The sequence below is a fragment of the Podarcis cretensis genome (assembly GCF_951804945.1).
Source record: "Podarcis cretensis genome assembly, chromosome: 9".
NCBI classification, from domain to species: Eukaryota; Metazoa; Chordata; class Lepidosauria; order Squamata; family Lacertidae; genus Podarcis; species Podarcis cretensis.
Window position 1 is genome coordinate 4,621,336 of NC_137178.1, and position 26,472 is coordinate 4,647,807.

The 26,472-nt window shown below is 47.7% G+C and overlaps 1 protein-coding gene and 1 long non-coding RNA gene across 3 annotated transcripts in view; one reads left to right on the forward strand and one right to left on the reverse strand.

The window, feature by feature from the left end:
• The window catches only part of ADAM33 (ADAM metallopeptidase domain 33), a 104,574-nt gene that overhangs the window by 29,087 nt on the left and 49,015 nt on the right, over positions 1 to 26,472 (forward strand). The window contains exons 3-5 of one of the 2 annotated variants that reach the window (XM_079990767.1): positions 820 to 896; positions 19,945 to 20,020; positions 23,835 to 23,911. In XM_079990767.1, coding sequence (XP_079846893.1) covers positions 820 to 896; positions 19,945 to 20,020; positions 23,835 to 23,911 — 230 coding nt within the window. Of the gene's footprint in view, positions 1 to 819; positions 897 to 19,941; positions 20,021 to 23,834; positions 23,912 to 26,472 lie in introns of both variants that reach the window. The other variant, XM_079990766.1, reaches the window with a different exon arrangement.
• The window catches only part of LOC307224476, a 516,482-nt gene that overhangs the window by 11,541 nt on the left and 478,469 nt on the right, over positions 1 to 26,472 (reverse strand). The window lies entirely within an intron of this gene.

The following is a 26,472-nucleotide window of genomic DNA, read 5'->3' on the forward strand; positions in this document are numbered from 1 at the left end:
TATATAATTTAGATTCAAATCCCCTAAATAACTGTTTCTTTTTATTACTCTTGCTATATGTTAAGTTGTGGGTGAACATATCAGACGACACAGCGATTCTTCAAAGCAGCTCTTTATTTGTAAGCTGGAACAGAACTGAACAGCAAACAGCTCAGCCGGCCTGCTTTTATAGGCAACCGGCTGTCAACATTGTAGCAACAACAACCCAGGGTTTCCCGCCTAAAGTGGACCTGAGTGAAAACTATATACATGATACTCCTGGTGGCCAGGGTGAGAACTTCAATACATAACACTATATATATCCTTACTTCGCACCAAAATGATCTTATCACCGGGCAGTTAATCATCATATGTACTAAGTTTGCATTTTTACTTCTACATCTCTAGCAGTTGTCTGCATTTGTTATTTTGAGATTCCTTCATTGCACGGGGTTCGACTAGATAACTCTTTGGGTCCCTCCCAACTCTACAGTTCTTTGATTCATTGCACCTGGGTGCCAGTGGACTGATATTCGTTGCTGCAGGAATTATCCCTTTGGGTACAATGAAATTCTGCCTTACCTCCTGTGACATTTTCCCTTTTGTGTCATTGCTAGGGAAGGTCATCTAGATATTTGGGGCACACTGTTTGTTCCGGGCAGCTGACACCCAAATCCCTTCCTCCTTTCTTTCTGTGTCAGGTGTGCTGGCATCAGGGGGGCTACCCGACTGGCAGAGGTTTCCCATCCTTTGCCCAGAATTGGGGAACTTGCTGGAATCTGGCATCAGAAAAGGTGTCCGGTGTGAGCTGATATGTCTCCTTCTCTCTCTCTTCTGCAGACTCCATTTCCTGCCCGTGGAGAGATAGCGGTGACTGTGGAAGGCAAAGATCTTCTTTTGGTGCTGGAAAGAAACCAGTAAGTATTACGTGCCCGTAGGAACTCCCAAAGGGTCAAGATCCTGTACTCAGAAATGCCGGAGCTCTGAATACATTGTGCCAACGGGAGAGGAGTTGTGTATCTTGAGGAGTTTGTTCTGCTCCTTGCCGGGGATGAAAGGGGCGAAGGGTAGAGTGCTCCTGTGTTCGAATCCTACTTGCAGACACTGTGAGAACAGGATGCTGGACTAGGTGGGCCATTGGCCTGATCCAGCAAAGTTCCTTCTTGCAGTCTTAAAAATGTGCTGTCGAGGGTGTGTTTTTGGGGAATGCAAATATTCTTTAAAAGTTGGTATATATTTTTTAAAGTGTTCCGGCCCAGGACATGACACCAGAGCTTCCAGAAATGGCTGGCTCGCCCGACATACCTTGCTGTAACACCCTGTTGGAAAAACACCGGCTCCTTTTGATTTGAGCCACGGCTCAGAGCTCTCAGCAGGAGCGTGCATGTTCCTTGCAGAAAGCTGAGCCCTCAGCTGGAGCAGAGATGAATTCCTGCTGAGTCTGGGCTGGGACATTGGAGGGCTTTGCCAGGGCAGTTTCTCTGGCTTCCTGAAAGGATAAGATCAGACCAAGGGCCCACCTGGTCCTGAATCCTGTCCTCACAGTGGCCAAAGGGAAACCAATACACAGGATTCGAGCACAGGACCCCTTTCTCCTCCTGTGGCTTCCAGAAGCTGTTATTCAGAAGCATTCCTGCCTCCTCTCTTCCATAAATCTGTCAAATGCTTTTTCCAGCCCTCCAGTCTGGTGGCCATCACTGCATCCTGAGGCAGGCAGTTCCACAGTTTAACCCCTGACAAATTCACAGGTGGTAGACATGCCCATTTTCCATCAGCAGTGTCTAGGCAACACGATGACCATGTACATACACAACAGACAATCTTTACAGAATTCCTTCAAACCATAACAAGTACAAAATGAAATCTTTAGTCTCAAAGTCTCTGAAAATCTTTAAATGAAGCAAGGTACCAGACTTTGTACGATGAAAGACAAGCTGTGAAGCTTTGTGTATTCAGCAAATATAATGTCCAACACTGAACGGTGATTCCGGATGTTGACTACTGTTTTGTAGAATTCTTCCTAAGCGTGGTGGGAGGATATAGAATTGCTTCATAAACCCATCTTATTTCGAATGAATGTATGTAAATGAAAATATCAAATGCTGTGGAACAGTGCTCATGTAATAATGTAGTCAATGCCCATTTTTCAAACTGAGGATGGGAGTCCTTTTCACCACAATGGATTCAATTCCTCATGGACTAACTTCTCAGGGGCTTCCGCCATGGTTTTTAATTTTTTAAAAAACATCTTTATTGAAAGTTCAAAAAGTACATAACTATATGTGCCCTAAACATTTTGCGACGTAAACAAAAAGAGAGAGAAAGAAATAGGAGATACAGAACCCGTGTAGAAGGGAAAATAAAGGGGGGTGGGGAAAAACCCTCCCAAACTGTATATTTTACAAGATTGTTATTGTACTTCACCAGATCTTAACCCTTTACAGTATTTGTAAGAATGGATTCCAAATATCATTGAATTTGTCCGTGGCAAGTCTGCGTTTCTATGCAAGTTGTTTGTATGTTGTGAGTTTGCATGTCTTCAAAACAACTGCATGGGGGGGGGGGGCGCATTTTTATTTTTCCAGTTCATCAGTATCCGTCTTTTTGCTGTGGTAAGGGCACGGAGAGGCCACTCATATTGTCATATTGTCCTTTGCTCCGCCATGTTGGTTTTGGGCGGGGCTAGAGGGAAACGAGGGCGGAGCCATGGGTTGTGTTGCTGCAGCGGATGTAGCGAATCCCCTTTGAGGAAAGCACTGATGCATTGGGGCCCTTTTAAGTTTAGAGCAGGGGTCGGCAACCTAAGGCCCGTGGGTCACAAGTGGCCCATCGGGGCCGTTTAACCGGCCCATGGACCCATAGCTGTATTTTACAGATTTGAAAATAAGGGACCAGCAGCCTCGAAAATAAGGGATCGGCAGCCAAAATAAGGGATTTTCCAAACACAGGTATATTCGACTTCTGAGCCCCTCTGAGCCAAAGGCAGAAAGCCCAGCCAGCAGCCAAACGAAGCCTCAAGCGGTGGTTCCCACAGCGCAGCAACCCGGCAAAGGCGGTGTGGCAAGGAAAACCACCGTTACCTCTCCGCTGGGAAGCGCTGAGCAAAGGCGAGTCCCCAGGCAACGCGGCCGATTTGATCAGCACAAGGCATGCAAGCTCCACCCCCTAGTCGTTCTGAGACTCCTTATTGGGTGAGCAACGCAGCCAAGCAACACAGTTGGAGCCACCCTCCTCCCTGGCTGGCAGGGAGGGAGGGAGGGAGAGAAGCTGCTTCCTTTGAAACCCGGGAAATTTAAGGGACATCATCAATAAGGGACAGCAGCGGGACACAGCGCTGGGATAAGAGACTTTCCCACCAAATAAGGGACGGTTGACAGCTATGCACGGACCCCCTCCGCCTGCTTGGTCGGCTCCCGCGCACCGCGCTAAACCAGCGCGGAGCAGAGCGGGGACCGCCTTCCGGGATGCTGGCCGGCTTCCAATTGGCTGCAGGAAGCTCCCGCAGCCAATGGGAAGCCGTGCACGCCTCCTCCGCATCAGAAATAGCATTTGCACATGCGTGTGTCTGCAGGACTGTGAACCAGCCCAAGCCACAAAAACGTTGCCAACCCCTGGCTTAGAGAAACGGCAAGTTAAGAGGAGAATCCTAGAATCATCGTGGTGGAAGAGACCCTGAGGGTGATCTCAACTAAAGCGTGATAGAAGCTTGCAAAATTATGGATAAGGAGAAGTTTTTCTCCCTTCTGTCGTAACACGCTTGAATTTTGGAGCTTCTGGGGCAGACGACACAAACTTTGCCCCCATAATGCAGCGGATTTTGTTTTTGTTTTTTCTTTAATTATTTTTATTAAAGATTTTCTTGATTTACAAAAGTGTTTGCAATGTCTCTCTCTCCTATCCCCCCCCCCCATGTAACATTTTTACAAATCAGTTTCATTTGTTGAGACATTAGGAAGAAAAGGGGGAAAGAGGTGAAGGGGGGGAGGAAAGATGGGTGGGGATGGGGTCGGGTGGCGATGTTTCTATTTTACTTAATATATGTGGGGTTTTGTGTCAGCATTGCTTGTGCAGGTTCTCTGCTGTTCACTTGTGTTCCTTTGGTGGTGAGAGAGGTTGGGGTTGGCCTAGGGTGTGGTTGTTCACTTGTGGTTGGCTGTGGTGGTTTTTGTTTTCATGTGTGAGTGGGGTGGGTGGGTGTTTTGGATCAGGTTAGGCATACTGATTTGTATACTGTTGGTGGATTTTTGTCGTTGTCTTGTTGGGCTGTGTATGTGATAAAGGGGAGCCATACCGGGGTGAAGGCCTCTTCTTGTGTTTGTCCCCGTGTCAGTTTCGGTTTATTGGTTAATTTTTCTAGTAGGGCTGTTTCTTGTACTCTTTGGTACCATTGGTCCATGCTTCCTCCTGACAGGTCTCTCCAGTGTCTGGCTATGATGATTCTGGCTGTGGAAAGTACCATATTTTTCGCTCTATAGGACGCACTGTGCCCCTCCAAAAATTAAGGGGAAATGTGTGTGCATCCTATGGAGTGAATGCAGGCTCCTTGGCTTCAGCGATAGCAACGCAAAGCCTCCGAAGCGCAGAGGGAGAGCTCCCCCCGCGCTCCGGGGGCTTCTAGTTGCTTTCGCTGAAGCCGCCTGAAGGGAACTCCTGCTGCGCTCCAGGGGCTTCAGGCAGCTATCCGCAAGCCTTCGGAGCGCAGCAGGAGTTCCCGCTGCGCTCCGAAGGCTTGCGGATAGCCATCTGAAGCCTGGAGAGTGAGAGGGGTCAGTGCACACCGATCCCTCTTGCTCTCCAGGCTTCGCTTCGCAGGAGAGGCGCTGCACAGTTTTCCCTCTCTGTGCAGCGCCCCTTCAGTGAAGCGGGAGGAGAAATGGAAGGGGCTCCTTTTCTCCTGCCGCTTCGCTGAAGGGGCACTGAGCAGAGAGGGGGAGAATTCCCCCCCCCCTGTTCTCTGCCTCCTATGGTCTGGTGCATCCTATAGAGCAAAAAATACGGTAGGTGGGTTATGAGTTCTTTGTGGTGTAAGTGGGCATTATTGTCTTCCCATAATGCAGCGTTAAACTGCGGGATCTCCTCTCAAAGGAAGCAGAGGTTGGATGGCTTTAAAAGATCAAACAAATTCATGGAGGAGGAGTCTCTCGATGGCTACTAGCCATTGTGGCTCAACTCTGCCTCCACAATCCGAGGCAGCAGTGTTTCTGAATGCCAGGGACTGGAAATCACAGGAGCGGAGAGTTGCTTTGGGGCTTGGACCATGTTTGCTGCTCTCCCATAATGGGCATCTGATTGGCCACAGTCAGAATAGGACCCTGGACTAGATGGGCCATTTGGGCCTGATCCATATCGGTGTTTTCAAAAAGAAGATGTCCTCCTCTTATAACTCTCGGGAGTGTCTTGCCAAGGCAGTTACCAGGACATAAGAGCATCTCTTGGCACCTAAAAGACTACTGTCCTTGATGCTCTGCCTCCATGGTCAGAAGCAGCAATGCTGAGGGATGCAGGTGGCGATCGGAAGGTCAGCGGTTCGAATCCCCACAACGGGGTGAGCTCCTGTTGCTCTGTCCTAGCTCCTGCCAACCTAATAATAATTAATAATAATAAATTTTATTTATACCTCACTCTCCCCAGCCAAGACCGGGCTCAGGGCGGCTAACACCAGGTATAAAAACAATTGATTGAAATACAACGTAAAAAACAATATTAAAATACAACATTAAAATACAGCCTCATTTCAGTAGAAACTTAAATCAAATCAAACCTAGCAGTTCGAAAGCACGTCAGTGCAAGTAGATAAATAGGTACCACTGCGGCGGGAAGGTAGACGGCGTTTCCGTGTGCTCTGGTTTCCGTCATGGTGTCCCTTTGCACCAGAAGTGGTTTTGCCATGCTGGCCACCTGACCCAGAAAGCTGTCTGTGGACAAACACCAGATCCCTCGGCCTGAAAAATGAGATGAGGGCCGCACCCCATAGTTGCCTTTGACTGGACTTAACCGTCCAGGGGTCCTTGAACTTTTACCTTACCTGCTGGAAACCGCAGGAGCAGAGAGTTGCTTTTGTGCGTTCATCCTGCTTGCTGGTTTCCTATAGTGGGCATCTGGTTGGCCGCAGAACAGGACCCTGGACTAGATGGGCCATTTGGTCCTGATCAGTGGCGTAGCGTGAGGGGTGCAGGGGGGGGGGGCGGCCGCACCGGGTGCAACATCTGGGGGTTAGGGTTAGGGGACGCAAATCCACGGGTTAGGGGGCGCAAATCCATGGGTTGTTGTTGTTTAGTCGTTTAGTCGTGTCCGACTCTTCGTGACCCCATGGACCAGAGAACGCCAGGCACTCCTGTCCTCCACTGCCCCCCGCAGCTTGGTCAGACTCATGCTGGTAACCTCGAAAACACTATCCAACCATCTCGTCCTCTGTCGCCCCCTTCTCCTTGTGCCCTCCATCTTTCCCAACATCAGGGTCTTCTCCAGGGAGTCTTCTCTTCTCATGAGGTGGCCAAAGTACTGGAGCCTCAGCTTCACATTCTGTCCTTCCAGTGGGGGCGCAAATTACTTGCCTTGCCCCGGGTGCTGACAACCCACGCTACGCCACTGGTCCTGATGCATATTGGTGTTTTCAAAAACAAAAAGTCCTCCTCTTATAACTTTCAGGAGTGTCTTGCCAAGGACATCAGAGCATCGCTCGGCACCCAAAAGACGCAACAGATTAATCACTAGGGTGTGAAATGAAGAGAGACATTACACTGGCCTCCCCCAAAATGCTGCCCTGCAGATCTGTAGGGCGCCGGGTTGGCAAAGCCTTGATTTGCAAGATTAACTGTCTGAACTGGAATCTGCCCGGAACCCTCCTTTCCACCGCCGCCCCGGATCACCTTCCCTTTTGGCCGCCAACTGCAGCCCCGTCGAAATGCACGGTTGTGAAAACATACAAGAACGGAGCTGGTTTTGATTTGGGGGGAAGTTGAGCTCACAAGGAGAGAGAGAGTTTGACAGGCTCGCTTGAGTTTCTGCCGTCGGGGCACGGCCAAGTCCTGCAAACTGGGGGGAATTTGCAGCCGGGGAAAAGGGGGTTTTCTTGGATGGGAGGGAGAGAACCAGGACCAGGTGGAACTTGAAGAAGTGGCAGTATGTGCCATTGGAAAAGAATGTGGTTTTCTCTTCTGAGGAAAGGAAGCAGCAATGAATCAACTTGTTGCTTTTCTGTGGTCAGTCTGCATCTGTGCTGCGACAATATCCATGCTAGCGGGAGCTGACAGGAGCTGTATTGCAAATCAAGGGGACCCCCAGGTTAGGGCTAGAGGTTTTTTTAAGAATGCTCTTTCAACACATTTTTGGATGCCGGCTTCTAAGATGAAGAACGGTGGGGCTTGCTATGGAAATCGTAACCACTGCGTGATCAAGCTCACTTGGATAGATCATTCGGTTCAAGCATGAGGGTGATAATGCCAAGGTTGCAGGTTCGAACCCTGTAGGCAGTGCCGGATTTAGGTATAAGCTAAACAAGGGACGCGGGTGGCGCTGTGGGTTAAACCACAGAGCCTAGGGCTTGCCAATCAGAAGGTCGGCGGTTCGAATCCCCGCGACGGAGTCAGCTCCCGTTGCTCGGTCCCTGCTCCTGCCAACCTAGCAGTTCGAAAGCACGTCAAAGTGCAAGTAGAGAAATAGGTGCCACTCCAGTGGGAAGGTAAACGGCGTTTCTGTGCACTGCTCTGGCTCGCCAGAAGCGGCTTAGTCATGCTGGCCACATGACCCGGAAGCTGTATGCCGGCTCCCTCAGCCAATAAAGCGAGATGAGCGCCCCAAACCCAGAGTCGGTCACAACTGGACCTAATGGTCAGGGTTGACTTTACCTTTTTAAACAAGCTATAGCTTAAGGCTCCACTCTTTTGGGGGCCCCCAAAAAATTAAAAGGAAAAAACCTGGATGTATATTTCCAAAATATAAGATAAAAAACAAACAAAACCTACATACAGCAACAGTGTTTTGTGTTGTGTAGACTCCTATGATGTAAGTCATGGGCCTCGCCTGCTCCCTAAAATATCACTGGTTTGCTTATTTCTATATATAGGGTGCCTATATTCTACATGGACTGATTGCATGGCAACGTGCGCAACTTGCTTTAGATACCTCTTAGGTCCATAAATTACCATATAGCATATATTCAACACAGAAAACAGCGACAATTTGTTGTTGACAAAGGACAGCTGGACATAAAAAGGGCCCCATTACCTTCAGTGACGGGACGCAGGTGGCGCTGTGGGTTAAAGCCTCAGCGCCTAGGGCTTGCCGATCGAAAGGTCGGCGGTTCGAATCCCTGCGGCGGGGTGCGCTCCCGCTGCTCGGTCCCAGCGCCTGCCAACCTAGCAGTTCGAAAGCACCTCCGGGTGCAAGTAGATAAATAGGGACCGCTTACCAGCGGGAAGGTAAACGGTGTTTCCGTGTGCGGCTCTGGCTCGCCAGAGCAGCGATGTCACGCTGGCCACGTGACCCGGAAGTGTCTCCGGACAGCGCTGGCCCCTGGCCTCTTAAGTGAGATGGGCGCACAACCCCAGAGTCTGTCAAGACTGGCCCGTACGGGCAGGGGTACCTTTACCTTTACCTTATATATAGGGTGCCTATATTCTACATGGACTGATTGCATGGCAACGTGTGCAACTTGCTTTAGATACCTCTTAGGTCCATAAATTACCATATAGCATATATTCAACACAGAAAACAGCGACAATTTGTTGTTGACAAAGGACAGCTGGACATAAAAAGGGCCCCATTACCTTTAGTAGCTGAGGGCCTCGTCAAACCTAAATCTGGCCCTGCTCATAGGCAACAGCTGCATTTTCCTGCATTGGACTAGATGATCCTTAGGGTTCCCTCCAACCCCACATATCTATGATTTTAAGATATGCAAACATCAGCAATCTTCGGAAATGTGCATAATTGATCTTCACAGGTGATAGCAAGTCATCTTCCGAGTCTGTTTGAGTAGCCAGAGGTCAGCAAACTTTTTCAGCAGGGGGCCAGTTCACTGTTCCTCAGACCTTGTGTGGGGCACAGACAATATATATATATTTTTTGGGGGGGTGAATGAATTCCTGTGCCCCACAAATAACCCAGAGATGCATTTGAAATAAAAGGACTCATTCTACTCATGTAAAAACACGCTGACCATCCACGGGCCAAATTTAGAAGGCGATTGGGCCGGATCCAGCCTCTGGACCTTAGTTTGCCTACCCATGGAGTAGCCCTTCTGTGAAATGGGGATAATTAAGACACAGGGCTCTGGGTGACAAGAGTTAAATAGATAGAAAGGGAGGAACCAAGTTATAAAAGAGTTTTTTTAAAAGCATAGAGAGACAGAGAGAAGTGACTAATTACATTACAATGAGGTTTTGTTTCCATTCCTTGGCCCTCCCCAGACTTTTCTGCCTCCAGGGATGAAATTACACCCATCCCCAAATACAAATCCAGCTGTTTGGCTTGGGCCAGCCCTATGTAGCTGCCATCGTAGCTATTCCTATTGGTATTGATTAATTTCTATGCTGCAAACTCAAATATATATCTGTACGGTGTACAGGATCCCGATTAAAACCAAAAACAGCGTAACAAATAAAACCAGACAGAAGACTTTTAATGAAACGGAAATACAAACTCACAAAAGGGGTCATCTGACAAGGTTGTAAAAATGTTAAAATTGTAAGATCTAGGTCTCTCCCCCCCCCTAAAAATACCCCTTCCTTCTATTCAGAAAACAACAGCAACAGAGCACTCCAATTCGTGTCTTCTAGGAAGTAAGCATTACTGAGTTCAGTGGGACCTACTCCCAGCTCCAGATGTGTCTAGGATTTCAGCCCAAATCTGTTGCTGATGTCCCAGCCTGACCCCCCCAGCCCCCCATTAAATGCATGGGTTCTCTCTGACTATGTGATCAGTTTTTTGGCTTTGAAATGCACCATAAAATTGCTTTTGTGTTCCAAGAACTGCAATATAAGGGTTGCTGCATAAATGAAAACCCAGGAGACTTGATGGGTGGAACGAAACGAGGAACCTAAGAAAAGCCTTGCTGGATCAGGGCAACGGCCAATGTAGTCCAGGATCCGGTTCTCACAGGGGCCAATCGGATGCTCCAATTGGAAACCAGCAAACAGGATTCGAATATAAGAGCCCTCTCCCCCCTCTTCTGGTTTCCAGCAGCTATGCTGTCGCTCCAACAGTCAGAGGCAGTGGTGCTTCTGAAGAGCAGTTTCTGGAAACCACAGGAGGGGTCTCGTGTTCGAATCCTGCTTGCGGGTTTCTCATTGGGGCATCCGATTGGCCACTGCAAGAACAGGATCTTGGACCAGATGGGCCATGGGCCTGATCCGAAGTTTCTTCTTACGCCTCCGTGGAAGCAGAGCACAGTTATCCTGGCTACTAGCAATCAATAGCCCTCCCTTGCATGAATTTGTCCCATCCTCTTTTAAAGGTGTCCAAACTTTGCTTTTGAAATAAAAAATTTAAGGTTTTTTTTTTATATATATATATATATATATATATATATATATATATATGTAATAAATGTTCATAAATGTACCAACCAAGCGCATACATAGATGTGTGGACCACATGTCTGGAGCAGCACAGGAGGACCGCCCTGAAACCATTTTCACTTCCAAACTGACCAAAGGTTTTCTCCGCAAGGAGGGAGGAGGTGGGGGACCCTCCCCATTGTCTTCTCCTTCACAAATCCTGTCTTAAGGGTATGTCTGTGTATGAATAGGGTGAGCTTGTGACCTGGCTCAGGAACTAAGTATTTATCATTACAAAAGACTGGCCAGGCTCCCCAGGGTATCCAATCAAGTAAGCATTAACAGGTAACCTGCCAGACAGGAAGTAAACAATGCACTCAGATTTCTGTTGTAGACCACCCCTTTCTGTGATGTAGGTATGATGTATCTGGGGGTAGTCTTGGACTCCAGGGAGGGCAATTTAAAATGTCTATATAAGGGTGGGCACACCTTTGTTCGGGGTCCTCCTCCTTTCCTGCAGGTGGGGAGAGCACCCTGTTGCAACAGTTCAATAAAGATCAAGCTTGCTAGCTGCTTTGCTTCTCAATATTCTCTGGTTGGCCTCTGTTATTTTCTCTGACCAATGGAGAACCTGCAAAGGACTCTGTAAGGGCTCTTGTGTCCCCCATAAGGGAATAAGGGCAGATTTTTGTTTATTACACTTGGCATGGGGCATCTCTTATGAGAACTTTTTTCAAAATGGCTGCTGCTGACCGTGGGTGCCAGTTCGCTCCTGGTGTTCCCTCTAATGGCTTCCTTCCTTGCACCTGAGCATTTTGGTTCCTGCTTTCGTTACAGAGGGGCTGGCGGGAATTCTATGCTCAAATTTAAGGGCGGCTTGTGCAACCTCTGCTGTTTGGGTCCTACGGGGCTTAGATGGGACGAAACGTGCCAAGAGTTAAAGTAAACACATTTTCTTGAGCTGGAGTCATAATCAGACTAAACACCAGCATTTGAGCTGGAAACACCAGCAACGCAGTTCTCGCTCGCAAACATTGTGGTCAGCCTGTCTGAGCTTTTCTTTGCAAACAGGACAATCACAGCAAACAGCTTTGGCGACACAGCAAACGGCAGGTCTTAAAATCTGCAGCTCGAACGACGCAACCCTGTAATCGCAGCACCATTGCAACAAAGACCAGATGAGCAAGAACAGATTCGTCATCCTTTTGCTGCATTATTAATAATAATAATAATAATAATAATAATAATAATAATAATATCCCGCCCATCTGGCTGGATTTTCCCAGCCGCTCTGGGCAGCTTCCAACAAAAGATTAAAAATACAACAAAACATCAAACATTAAAAGCTTCCTTAAACAGGGCTGCCTTCAGATATCCTCTAAAAGTCAGATAGTTGTTTATTTCTTTGACATCTGATGGGAGGGCGTTCCACAGGGTGGGCGCCACCACCGAGAAGGCCCTCTGCCTGGTTCTCTGTAATTTCACTTCTCGCAGGGAGGAAACCGCCAGAAGGCCCTCGGAGCTGGACCTCAGTGTCCGGGCAGAACGATGGGGGTGGAGACGATCCTTCAGGTATACTGGGCTATTATGCACAGCTTCGATCTATCTTGTGCAAAGTGCTAACAGCCCAGGAATACTGTTCAGCTTCCCAGTAGAACAATTGCACATCTCCTTCCTTTCCTTTTTCCCTGTTGGATGACTCTGCCCTGCTCGCTGCCCTTTGCAAGACCTTAGCTCCCAGCTCTCTGAGAAGGAGCTGCCAAACTCACAGAGTGGTTCATCTCACTGTGTTTTAGTTTTAGGGCTCATCAACACTGATGTTTGCCCCGCCGTTTTCCCTTGGGGGAACCCGCAGTAGAGTGCTGAATCGGAACAAATGGCAGGGGTTTTCCTTGGATTGCTGTTTATTCCGATTTAGTGCTAAAGAGCAGGTTTTCTAGGGGAAAGCGGCAGAGCAAAGGTGAAACCGCTTTGACCCCATGCTTTTCTAGGCACAGGGCAAGCAGGAATGTGGATGAAACCCTTGGTTTCTGGGCTCCATTCAAAGTCCCGGCTTTGACCTCTGAAGCCTTTGGCAGATCAGGACCCCAATATCTCAAGGACTGCCTTTCCCCCCAGGAATTGACCCAGACCCTGCACTTGTCCCCCAAAGCCCTTCTCTTTGTGCCCAGAGGCTGGCAACACGAGAACAGGGCCTTTTCAGTGGTAGCTCCCTGCTTATGGAATGCATTCCCCATGGAGGATATCTTTCTCTCTCTTTTTGGTGCAAGGGAAGAGCTCTCCTTTTTACACAGGATTTTGGCTTTTCACTTGAAGGGTTTCAGGTATTTGTGGCCTCTTTTAGAGATCTGTCTTTTGTTTGTATGGGTGTGGGGTTTTCTCCAGCGGTTTTTATTGGATGGGTTTGTTGCAATGGCTTGTGGTGTTTCAGTGGTGTGTGTTTTTGATTGCTTTTTGAGAGGACTAATAATCATCATAATTTCTAGCTGAGCTTTCTAGGCCAGTTTCCGGTAACCATCGATAAGAATGTTTAGGAAAAACATTACCAGGGAGGTGAAATTAATAGCAACAAAATTCTAAACTGAAACTTCCGTTTCCAAACCTAGCACCTTCTGATCCGAGTGAGGTCTTCGCACGGTTTTCATGTTTGTGATCACTTCTGTCCCTCTGAAACAATTTCTGGAGGTGTTTTGGGTCTTGCCCTGCAGCCAAGAACGCTGCTCTCTCCTGGACCGCAGTGTCCTTTGGTTCCCGACAACATCCACTCGCTGCACATTCTGGAATGTTATTTCATTTCTTTTATACATAAATGGATTTGTTGAGGGGCTGGGGGGGGCGGTTTGTCACGGAGGGAGAGGCGAGGAGGAAAGCAGAGAAAAACAAACAGAGTCGAGACTCTGCTAATGCTCACGGCGGCTGCCAGCACCCCTGCTGAAAAACCTCGCTTAGCTTGGAGCTCAGCCGAGGCAGGAAGTGTTTGGGAGATAGACTTGAGTTTGGAAAGCCCTGCCAAGGTTGGAGAGATTGTTGCGGCTCTATCTCTCGCTCTCTCCAAAGGAGCCAGGAGAAGACGAGGGAAGAAGGAGAACCATAGAATCGCAGGACCACTAGATGACCCCTGTTTCTGAGCTTACCACTCTGCAAGCCGGATGGGGACGGGTGTGGGGTGCAAGCTTGCCGAAGATGCCTCAGAGATTTGGTCCTCCCCAGAGCTCCCTCTTCCCACGCAAACAGCCCAGAATAGGAGGCTGGTCCATGAGGGCAGTGCCACTTCGACCTTGACTTAAACCTCTCATTGGGAGGCTCTACCTGTTGTTGGCTCTGGCGCCCCCTACTACTGGTCTCCACACCTCTTGCCCAACCGGTCTCAGTGAGCCCAAGACCCCGCCTATGCGCCAGGATCGCATTGCCCCAGTTCAACTCTAGATGCCGATGTTTAAGCTGCTGGGAAGGTGTGTTCTGGAGAACCCACAACCCTGTGAGGTTGTCCGTTCCGCAGTCAAGCAGGGTCACAGAGGCAACAAGCTAACTCTCTCCCTTCCATCCCACGGACCCGATCTAAATTGCCACAAAGACCCCTCTGGTTTTTGAGAAAGAAAAATAGATGGGGAGTACTGCACCCGAAGCTCTCCTCCCACCTACATGGCACACCTGATGCCTGCAAATTGAGACCAGGCACCCTTTGGAAACCCCAATCCTACAACACTGTAGATAGACAGACAGACAGACAGACAGACCCCCGTTGGGGTGGGGAAACAGACAAAAATAACCCAGCTTCTGTTTTTGCTAGGAGATAAATCTAAAGCAATGTTGGCCAAACTTGGGTCTCCTGCTGTTTTGGGACTACAATTCCCATCATCCCTGACCACTGGGCCTGTTAGCTAGCGACGATGGGAGTTGTAGTCCCAAAACAGCTGGAGGGCCAAGTTTGGCCAAGACTGATCTAAAGAACCTCAGGCGTTTTCTAAACATTTAGAAACAAGAAGGGGCTTGGGGAAATCAGGGAGCTTTGCAACGATTTGCAATGCAGCTAGAGAACAAGCGCAGGAACTGGTTGCAGGTTCGATCCCAGAATGGAACAGCGCAATATTCCTGCAGGGGGTGGGACTAGTTGATTCTCAGGATCCCTTTCCAGGTCTACAATTCTATGATTTTGTGTAGCTAACCTTCTGAGGGAGCCTGTTCCACTGTCACATAGCTCTCAACGCCAGAAAATTCTTCCTCATGTTTAGTCAACAAAGTTCTTCCTTATGCCTAGTCGTTCTGATGTTCTGGGTTGGCATGGTGATGGCTGGGGGTACCTGTTTTTGATCTCTTTCCCTTATCCTTCATTGGTCTATTACAGACCCTCCAAATGTCCCTATTTTCCAGGGACAACCCCGGATTTACAGAAGCCCTCCTAGTTTCTAATCTGAGCCTGGAATGTTCCGCCTTTCCTTAGGATGTCCCTATTTTCACTGGATAAATGTTGGAGGGTACGGAGTTTTGTGACCCCCGAGCCAAGGAGATAAGTAACTATACAACCTTTAGAAGACATCTGATGGCAGCCCTGTATGGGGAAGTTTTTGGTTTTTTTAATGTCTAATGTTTTGTTATGTTTTTATGTATGTTGGCTGTGCAACCCAGACTGATGGGCGGAGTACAAATAAATAATAATAATAATAATAATAATAATAATAATAATAATAATGGTGATTATGATTATGATGAGAACATGATGCTGGATGAGATGTACTGGATCCAGCAGGATCTTCTGACCTTCTTATGGTAAACAGGGCTTTCATTTGATGCCCAGTATCTCCACGTAGGGCCAGGAATGACCCGTACCTGAAACCCTCAGGGTAAGGCAGAAGAAGAAGAGTTTGGATTTGATATCCCGCTTTATCACTACCCTAGCGGCTAACATTCTCCTTTCCCTTCCTCCCCCACAACAAACACTCTGTGGGGTGAGTGAGGCTGAGAGACTTCAAAGAAGTGTGACTAGCCCAAGGTCACCCAGCAGCTGCATGTGGAGGAGCGGAGACGCGAACCCGGTTCCCCAGATTACGAGACTACCGCTCTTAACCACTACACCACACTGGCTTCCTACATTACCGGGATTTCAAAGGCAGAATTGATCATCTTTGGCTGGTGGCCCAGCTACTTCCCTATCTGGACAGGGATAGTCTAACTACTGCTGTCTATGCTCTAGTAACCTCAAGGTTACTGCAATGTGTTATACGTAGAGCTGCCTCTGAAGATGGTTCGGAAACTTCAGCTAGTGCAGAATTCAGCGGCCAGGTTGCTCACTGGAGCAAGACGGTTTGAGCATCTTACACTGATTGTGGTCCGACTGCACTGGCTACCAATTGGTTTCCGGGCCCAATTCAAAGTGCTGGTTTTGACCTGTAAGGCCTCAGGTTTGCAATACCTCAAGGACCGCCTCTTTCCATATGAACCTAACCGGACCCTGAGATCATCTTTTGAGGCCCTTCTTCGTGTACCTCCTCCACGAAAGGTCTGGAGGGCGGCAGCATGAGAACAGGGCCTTCTCTGCAGTGGCTCCCCGTCTGTGGAATGCTCTGCCTAGGGACGTTCGCCTGGTGCTTTTATTATAGACCTCTAGGCGCCAGGCAAACACGTTCCTTTTCAACCAGGCCTTTGGTTGATCTTATTGAGACCCAACACTCTTTTAGAATGTGGCTTTCTGGGTTTGGGGGTTATTGGGTTATTGCTTTTGGTTTGATTTTGTATGTTGTGGTCTTCTTGTGAACTGCCCTGAGACCTCCGGGTATAGGGCGATGTATAAGTTGAAAGGTCTGTATAGTTAAAGCTATGGTTTTCCCAGTAGTGATGTATGGAAGTGAGACCTGGAGCATAAAGAAGGCTGATCGCCGAAGAATTGATGCTTTTGAATTATGGTGCTGGAGGAGACTCTTGAGAGTCCCATGGACTGCAAGAAGATCAAACCGATCCATTCTGAAGGAAATCAGCCCTGAGTGCTCACTGGAAGGACAGATCCTGAAACTGAGGCTCCAAGACTTTGGCCACCTCAGGAGAAGAGAAGACTCCCTGGAAAAGACCCTGATGTTGGGAAAGATGGAGGACGCAAGGAGAAGGGGAGGACAGAGGACGAGATGGTGGGACAGTGTTCTCGAAGCTACCAGCATGAGTGTGACCAAACTGCGGGAGGCCGTGGAAGACAGGAGTGCCTGGTGTGCTCTGGTCCATGGGGTCACGAAGAGTTGGGCACGACTAAATGACTAAACAACAAAATAAGTTGAATGAATGAATAATAATAATACAGTGGACGCTCGGTTTGTGAACATGATCTGTGCAGGATGTACGTTCGCAACCTGCAGTGTCTGCAACCCACAGTGGCACATCTGTGAATGCTCAGGTTGCGATTCTGCACTTCTGCGCATGAGCAAAGTGCAATTTAGCGCTTCTGCACATGCTCAACCGCTGAAACCCGGAAGTAACCTGTTCTGGTACTTCCAGGTTTCGGCGTGTCTGTAACCCGAATAAATGCAACCTAAAGGTATGACTGTAATAATAATAGGTGTCTGAGGGAATCCAGGCACTTTGTCCTTGACCTTAGGGAAGTCAATTGAAAAATCACTTTTTTTGGCGTCTTTTGGGGGAGGTCTTCCTAAAAAAGAGCTCAGCAGCTTTTGGGGTGTCCTGGTTTTTTTTACTTCTTGAAATTTGGCAGCCCTATAAGGTACTGTATGAAGAAAGACTTCGTTTGGTTTGCCCTGCCGTTATCGTCCCTGGAAGAAAAGTAAATTTTCTCCGCTCAGATTTCTAAGTCTCCTTCATGTCTTTTCCCTTAGAAGTCTTTCCTCCAGCTAAGCTGAAAAGCCCCCGAACGCTTTACCCTTTCCTTGCGGAAAAGGCAGCGCCAATCCCATCCTGGTTGTCTAGGGAGCCCTCGTCGGAGAGCAAAGCCATCTTGACTTTTGCGTCTCGAAAGAGCCTGGGAAAAAAGAGCAGGCCTTGCTGTTATCTGCTGGGTCTCCCCCACCCACCCACCGCCCGCCCCATGGCAGCCCCCCACCCCCAAAGAAAAAGCTTGCAGTGAATCCCATTGCTCCCTTTTTCCCACAGCTGTCCGCCGTCTCTCAACAGCCATGCTGGGAGGCTCAGGGAATGACATCTAGCTCAGCTTTGCCGCTGACAAATCACTTCCCGATGTTGGAGAGGATGATAAAAAGCCAGGAATGGAGACAAGAGCATTAATCAAAAGCAGAGGCCAGGATGAATTCTGAGTCTCTCCCTCCCTTGCCTGGCTCCCTACTTTCCCTTCAGATCATCAATGGTGGGAGAAAACAGGCCCTTTGGAGAGGCGCTCATGGGATCAACTTTGCTACTTGATCTGATAAAGGGAGGCGCCGAGCCGCTGGGAATTGTCAAAGTGGCCGGAGAAAGGCTTTGTTATCCCTCTCTCATCATGCTAGAACTCATGGACATTCAGTGAAGCTGAATGTGGAGAGATTGACGACAGAATAAAGGAAGTCCTTCACGCAGCATGTAATTAACCTGTGGAACTCCCTGCCGCAGGCCAAGAGGCCAAGAGTCAGGGAGGAACCCCCAAGTTCACCCAGCGAGCTTCACGGCAATTCGAACCCTGGTCTCTCCCAGGTCCTGTTTGTTTTTTTCTTTTCTATTTATTTATTACATTTTTATTGTTTATTTAACATAATTGTTGCAAAATATTGCAAATACATACATATATATTTCAAATAAGCACGTATACATGAAAAAAGGAACAAAAGAGAAAGAAAAAAGAGGAGAAAAGAAGAAGAAGAAAAGTTGGAAGAATTTCTCCCAAGTTTATTCTAGAAATATCTCAATATGAAAATAATAATAAAAATTCATAGATTGACTTCCACCGCTTACACTGCACTTCCTATATACATTTAAAGCAAGACTGTATCTGTTATTCCGTATTTCACACAAATATTCTAATCAATAAGTTTTCTAAACCTATTTATTTATTACATTTGTAACCCACCATTTAGTTCACAACATATTCTGATGCTTTAACCACTAAACCCCACTTCCTGCACCCGATCCTCTGCAGACCGACTCTCGCAGTGAATCAGGCCAATGGTCCCATCCTGCCCGCTCTGAGCAACTCCCTGTCTCCAAGTTCTGGGACTGTGATGTCCGGAATTGCGCCACATCAGCCGACGTTACTCACATCTCCTTAATCTATGAAAACCACTTAAGTCAGCTTTCCTGGGTAAAGGAATCATGCTTTAGTTATTTAAAACAAAATTAGTACCCAGGACCTACATCAGTGACTGGATGTGAAGGTTTTGCTTCATGAAATCATCCTCCCTCTCCATTCTTGTGCCTCCAGATGGATGGCCCTGAGTCAGGAACCCAGGGGGAAGGGCACGAGGAGTTAATCTCAGTGGTATTTTTTTGGGTGGTGGTGGGGAATTGTGATTCATCAGAGAGAGATCCTCTCCCGGCTCCCTGGGTGCCTGGCTTAGCGAAAAAACTGCCACATCGCTCCATTTAAGGCAGTTCTTCAACTGACCCCTTTGGCTGTGTTTTGTGTTCTGAGTTTTGGGGGGTGGGAAGAATTTCTGGTCTCTCAAATCCAAGGAAATGGAGACCTTCTCTGTTAGTGGCTGCCTCGGTTCAGAAACCTGCAAAAATCCTTTACTTAAGGCAGAGCCAAGTGGGATTTTTTTTTGGGGGGGGGGGGAATAAATGGTGTTCCAGTGCAACCGAGTGTTCCTGTGTGGACAGCCTGTTTGTTGAGCGGCACCTGAATTTGTTTTATACGTGTGAAATATACTCGGAGTCGAGAGTGGATTTCATGCTCTTTATTCAGCTCATAGTGGTGAGGAGGAATGGAAGTCCCCCCAGAATGTCTGCTTTATATACATTATTTACACAATGGGCCCCAGGTGATTGGCTAATTCCGGGATTCTCCTGTAGGCCAATCAGGTTGCAGATTCACTTCCACCTGGAGCTGTATTGGGTGGCTCTGGTGGACCAATCAGACTGCTGCATTCTGGATCCTATTGTTCTAGGACCAATCAGACTGCTGCATTCTGAATCCTATTGTTCTAGGGCCAATCAGATTGTTGCAGTCTGGATCCTATTGTTCTAGGGCCAATCAGACTGCTGCATTCTGGATCCTATTGTTCTGGGGCCAATCAGGCTGCTGCATTCTGGATCCTATTCAACTCAGTACATAGCAATGTGCCATTGTTTTTGCATTTGCCACAGTTTTCTTTTTATATTTTATATTTCTTTTTATATTTTGTACACGGTTTCTGTTGCCTTCTGTTGAAAATGCTTTGAGATGCTTCCTTATTCCTGCGGGGGGCACAGGGTTGGGCTAGATGTCTCTTGGGGTCCCAACTCTACAAATCTGAAATATGAGTAATAATAAAAGGTTATGGATAGGAACATTATGCACATATTTCATCTGAGAACTCACTCTCCCTTTCTTTCCCAGCAGGCTGCTGTCACCAGATTATACGGAGACCCATTATGAAAAGGGGGGCCAGCCCACGACCATCTCACCCAACCTCACGGTAAGTAAGATGCGTCAGGCTGGCGAAATTGGCGATGTTGAGATGTGCAGTGCCAGGGCAGCGCTTAATTCCTTTATCAAGTGCATCGATGTGCCAACCAATGGCAGCCTTCTCTGGATGGCTTACAAAGAATAACACATGAAACACAGTAACAGATAGGTAGCCGTGTTGGTCTGCCATAGTCAAAACAGGGCAGGATATATATAAAATTTTGTTGTTGTTGTTGTTGTTGTTGTTGTTGTTGTTGTTGTTGTTGTTGTTGTTTTCTCTCTTCTTCAGATACCTGAAGAAGAAGTGTGCATGTACACGAAAGAAGAAGTGTGTATGCACACGAAAGCTCATACCAAGAACTAACTTAGTTGGTCTTTAAGGTGCTACTGGAAGGAATTTTTTTATTTTGTTTTGACATGAAACACAGTAACATGAGCTTTGAGGAGGAGGAAACCGCCAAACTGATAGAGAAAACAACAACAACAAAAACAACAACAACAACAAAATTTTATATATATCCCGCCCTCCCCAGCCAAAGCCGGGCTCAGAGTGGCTAACAACAGTAAAAATAGCATAGTTTACGTAAAATCACAGTCAATTAATTGAAATACATTCTAAAATCAATTCAGAATCAAATTAACAGTAACCATTGGCAACCAGATAAAGCTGGGCAGCAAGGATCAGTTTAAAATGTGGGGTTTTTTGGGGTGTGTGTGTTGGTTATTGGGTGGTTGTTTTTATTTTGATTGTGTATTTTGTGGCTTTGTGTTTTGAATTTATTTCGTGAACCACCCTGAGACCTCCAGGTATAGGGCGGTATGTAAATTTAACAACAACAACAACAACAACCACAACCACAATGAGTGACAAGTAAACGAATTCCAGCATAAAACAGAGAGGCAAAACAAGCTCATGCAGTGGGCACTGAATCCCAAGAGCAGGCGCCGGCAAAAATCACAATGCGGCGAGAACCAAGAAGCCAGCCATTGCCTGTACATCGCTCCATCCTTATTTCAGTTTAGCTGGTGGTATATCGCCGTGTTGGAAACCAGATACCTCACAGTCCTATTTTCAAGCTGTTGTTCATCTCAAGTTTCTAGTCCTTTGGGTTGCAGAGAAAAATTCACAAACATGCTTTCAGCTGGGAAAAGCTCAGAAATTAGGATGGTCCCTCCATCTCAGTGCTTGGTGAAAAGGGTTTATTTGTGAAGATACAGAAACCCCAGGCTGGAGCAAATTAAGAGATTGCTTTGGAATGACTAATCCTGCAAACCAATCATAATTTTTTCACGACCACTTAACATGGCTTAGTTGGCCCTTAATCGGCTCATTGCGAGCATTTATTGATTTTTAAAACTCCCTAAGAATACACAATGTCCTGAAGCGCAGCCTAATGGCATGATTTCGGGAACTGGGGTTGGTAACGGGCTGGGCAAGGGCCAATAGAGCCTGATAAAGACAGCTCTTGGTAAGTGGTGGGAAATATGGATGGGAACAAGTGTGTGTCCTGTTTGGCATGCCCACTGGATGACAAGTTCACAGTCTAGAGCAGACATTTTCAACCTTGGGTCCTCAGATGTTGTTGGAATCCAGCTCCCATTGTTCCTATCTAGTAGGACCAGTGCTCAGAGATGATGGGAGTTGTAGTTCAACAACATCTGGGGACTGGTTGGGGCTGATGGGAGTTGTAGTCCAAAACATCCGGTGGGCACCAGGTTGGCAAAGGCTGCCCTGCAGTATTCATCATCTTCATCAAACCTTTATTGGCATCACTTACAAACATTCAGAATAAATAGGCCAGTGCAATCTCATCGCCATTTCAACAATACGGTGATTTGCCAAAGGGAAGAAAAGGAGGTGAGCACTCTATTTCACCTCTATGGGTCTCCAGCAAGGGCAGGATCCTGTAGCGTATTTTGGCGGCAAAAAATCAAATAGAGGAACTTAGCTACTGTCTTGGTGAGCTCCTGATCTCTCCCCTGTAAAAGGAAGCGTATAACCTCTGTCTCTGGTTTCCATGTTGGGATACAGAGCTGGTCTAAAAGTTGTTGGCGGAGATCATCATACGTTATACATTTAAGGGCCATATGAGCTGGAGTTTCCACCAGGTGGGCATCACACGGGCAGATCCTATCTCCTTCTGCCAAACCCGCAAACCTACCCCAAAGGAGGTTAGAAGGATTAGAATTGAACCTTGCCAGCGAAAAAGCCCTTCTTTCTTGCGGGTTAAACAAAAATTGTAGATAATTTGGGTTAAATCCCTGCACCCAAGAGAGTTGAAAATAAAGAAGGGAACATATTTTTTCCACTACTGAGATTAGTTTGGAAAAGCCACAACACCCAGGAGATCCTCTGAAAGCCCGAGTTGCCGTATCTTTGTGCAAAACAGTTGTAGCCCTGGGGAAGGGAAGGAGTCACATGGAACTTCACGAAGTAAAGTATCTTTGTCAGCTGAAAAACAAATGTTTAGCCAACATGAAAGAAAACTCATCCAGGCAACTGTCTCTAGCTTTTGGTGGCCTCTCTCTAAACACAGGGCTGCGTAGGATATGCAGTGTTGGACAGCAAAAATCTTAAATAGAAAGTCTGCCTGCATTTTCTTGATTGAAATTCCATAGTGCAGTTGAGCTCTAACTTTAGCATTAAAAACCTTGAGGGCAGGAGGGATGTGTTGGTTACCTTTTGTTGCAAAGAAGCACAAGATGGCCTGCATAGACAGCTTGCTGGCGTTTACTGCCGTTGCACTGTGAACTAGTATTCAAAGGTATATTTTTCCTGAACCTGGAAGCTCTATACAGCAAAATCCACATAGCACATGCGGAATGGTGCTGCTGATATTCAGCCTGCAATTAAAAGCCAGGAAGTGGAAACAATAACAACAATAAATTTCTTTTAACAATCACAATTTGCACTTTCCTAAACGATGCATGGACCAAACCACAGCTTCCCTTCAACATTCTCTGAATTTTGCAATGGGTACTCAAATGTACCGTATTTTTCGCCCTATAGGACGCACTTTTCCCCATCCAAAAATGAAGGGGAAATGTGTGCGCGTCCTATGGGGTGAATGCAGGCTTTCGGTGAAGCCTGGAGAGCGAGAGGGGTCGGTGTGCACCGACCCCTCTCGCTCTCCAGGCTTCGCGGACCTCTCCGCAAGCAGTGGGAGCGCTCCCGCTGCTTGCGGAGAGTTGCCTGCGTGCCGAAGCCTGCGCGCGCTGAGCTCAGTGCGTCCAGGCTTCGCGGACCTCTCAGCAAGCAGCGGGAGCCAGCGCTGGGCTCCCACAGCTTGCAGAGAGCTGCCTGTTTGGGGGCTGGGGTCAGGGGAAGCTCGGGCGGGCCTCCCCTGCCCCAGCCCTGCGCCTGGGGGGGAAATAATTTTTTCCCCTTTATTTCCCCCCCAAAAAACTAGGTGCGCCTTATGGGACGGTGCGTCCTATAGGGCGAAAAATACGGTATATTCTAGTTAGGTTTGCACTAGAGTAAAGGGGGTTGGGTTGGGTTAAAATTTAGACCAGGGGTCAGCAGACTTTTTCAGCAGGGGGCCTGATTCCTGGACCGTCCGTGGGCTGGATTGAGAAGGTGATTGGGCCGGATCCGGCCCCTGGGCCTTAGTTTGCCTACCCATGATTTAGATTGATAATAATGATTTTTTAAAAAATCCATGATGGAATTTTGCTGCTTTTCAAAATCCAAAATCTCGACACCCTGGCCGATTTCAGTTCATCTGACCACCTCTCAGATTTACATATAAAATCCACACAATTTTCCCTGCAGAAAAGAACCAGCCTAACCCATAGTTCCCATCTGTTCCCTCTGATTCCAGGAACACTGCTACTACCATGGCCACGTCCGAGGGTACGAGGGCTCCTGGGTGGTCCTTAGTACCTGCTCTGGAATCAGGTAAGAAAAGTGGTGCGAGGAGACTGGGTTTTAATAGCCACTGGCCCTCCCTGCGAGGACGGACGTCCTTTCGCTCCTTCTGATATACCTAAATCCTTCTGGGCGACGTAGACAGAGCTTCCGACCATATCGGTCTTGGAATTGACCAGCGATTGTGTCTAGCGTTTATCCGGAATCTTTGACCTGGTTGAAATTTGTTTGTCTGTTGGCGTGAAAATGTCCCCTGAAGATTGTATTCATTTTTATTTTTTTTGCAGGGGGCGCGATTTAAAGACTTCTTAGTCGTGGTGGTTTTGCCTTAAAATATCATAGAATTGTGGAGTTGGGACCCTGAGGGTCATCCAGTCCAACCCCCTGCAGGAGGAATATGCAGCTGTTCCATGCGGGAATCGAACCTGCAACCTGGTCACTCTAATCAACAATATCGCCATGTATTTATTAATTACATTTATAGCTCACTTTTTTCTCCGAGGAGCCCAAGGTGGCATGCATGGTTCTCCCTCTCCTCGCTTTAATCTCCACACAACAACCCTGTGAAGTAGGTTAGGCTGAGAGGCAGTGACCAGCCCTTGGGGTCACGCACAGTGAGCTTCATGGATTTCCAGGGATTCAAACTCTGGTCTCTTCCAGGTCTTCGGCTGACACATAGAATTCTAGAACTATAAGAGTTGGAAGGGGCACCAAGGGTCATCTAGTCCAATCCCTGCAGTGGACTCTAACCGCTACACCATGCTGCCCATTTCCCGCTTCGCTGCTATGTATACCTGAAGGAGCATCTCCACCCCCATCGTTCTGCCCGGACACTGAGGTCCACCTCCGAGGGCCTTCTGGCGGTTCCCTCATTGCGAGAAGCCAAGTTATAGGGAACCAGGCAGAGGGCCTTCTCGGTGGTGACGCCCACCTTGTGGAATGCCCTCCCACCAGATGTCAAGGAAATAAACAACTATCTGACATTTAGTAGACATCTGAAGGCAGCCCTGTTCAGGGAAGTTTTTAATGTGTGACATTTTAATGTATTTTTAATCTTTGTTGGAAGCCCCCCGAGTGGCTGGGGAAACCCAGCCAGATGGGCGGGGTACAAATAATGAATTACTATTACTTACTACTATGTAAAAAATTCACCCCTCACACAGACTTTTTCAAGAGCTAAGTCCCAGCACCAAATTACAAAGGGTGTAAGAATCGGATCTTTTGTTTGGTCATCTGTTTACCTTTGGAATTCCATTCTGTGACTATCAGGCAGATGCCATCTCTTATATTTCTAATGATTATTTCAGACCTTCCTTCTTTTCCCAGCAAGCAGACACTTTGAATCTGGTTTGTATCAGCACTGGACGAAACCGTGTTTCTGTATGTTTTCATCGTATCGTTAAATCGCTTTCGGGTGTTTTATGGGAAGTGATTTGTGAAATAAGGGCGTAAACCATTTCCCTTCCAAACTGGCCCCACAGGGTGGTGGTACGTGTTTGGATCCTGGCTGGTTTGGGGGAAATCCCACTGTGACTTTCCCCCTTGCCCGAACCCCAAACCTTGGGGTGGAGGAATGAAATGACCTCGAGTGGCTTTTGATAAGGGTATTTGGAATGTTATCTCGAGAAGGCCCAAGGCCATCAGACAATTCAACTTTATCTCATGAAAGCCAGTTGAACAATTGCACGTAGGCATTCTGTCCCAGAAATGGAGATGGGGGATTTTTTTGTCCTCTTGCTATTTCCTCCACCCTCAGAAGCTCAAGGGGAGCCCCATAGGAGAGGGCCTTCTCTGTGGTGGCCCCTGACCTGTGGAACTCCTTTCTACAGGAGAAAGGAGGAACTACCTAGCACCTTCATTGCACAGCTTCCGGAGGATGCTGAAGACTCACCCCTTTGCCCTGGCTCTCCTTGTTTTTAGGACTGCAAGTTGTTTTAAATTGCTTCCAATATCGTGCGATAAATAAACAAGCAACCTTTTTCCACACCCCACACCCCCCGTGGGACACATTCCCATTCCAGGGTGGTGGAAATCCGGTGGTGGGTGTGGCCAGACACAAAAGTGGGTGGAGCAATCAGTGCATCTCCTATCTCCCTCCGTCCGGCAGGCTGTGATTGCATCTATGCAAAAGTACGGGGCCGCATAGAATCGCAGAGCTGGAAGGGACCCCCCTAGGATATCTAGTCTGACCCCCTGCCTTTATTTATTTATTTATTTATTGAATTCGTAAACTGCCCTTCCTCTGAAGATGCCGGGGTGGTTTGCAGCAGAAAATTACAAAAAGGGGAAAACAAAATGCGCACTAAAACACAAAGCCACGAAACCATAAAGACCTCTCCGTCTTCCATCTGGGAAAAAGTAGTTTGCGGTCTCTGTGGCACAGTGGGTCAGGGTTTCTGGCTGTTAACCAGAAGGTTGGTGGTTCGAGTCCACCCAGGGATGGCTGTGGGCAGGACCCCTGCATTGCAGGGAGTTGGGCTACATGACCTTTGGCGGTCCCTTCCGACGCTCCAGTTCTGTGATTCTGCATTCCAGCTGGGCCAAATTGCCTGGGAAGGACGCCGAGCAAAGCTGGTGAGGGGTGTAGCCCC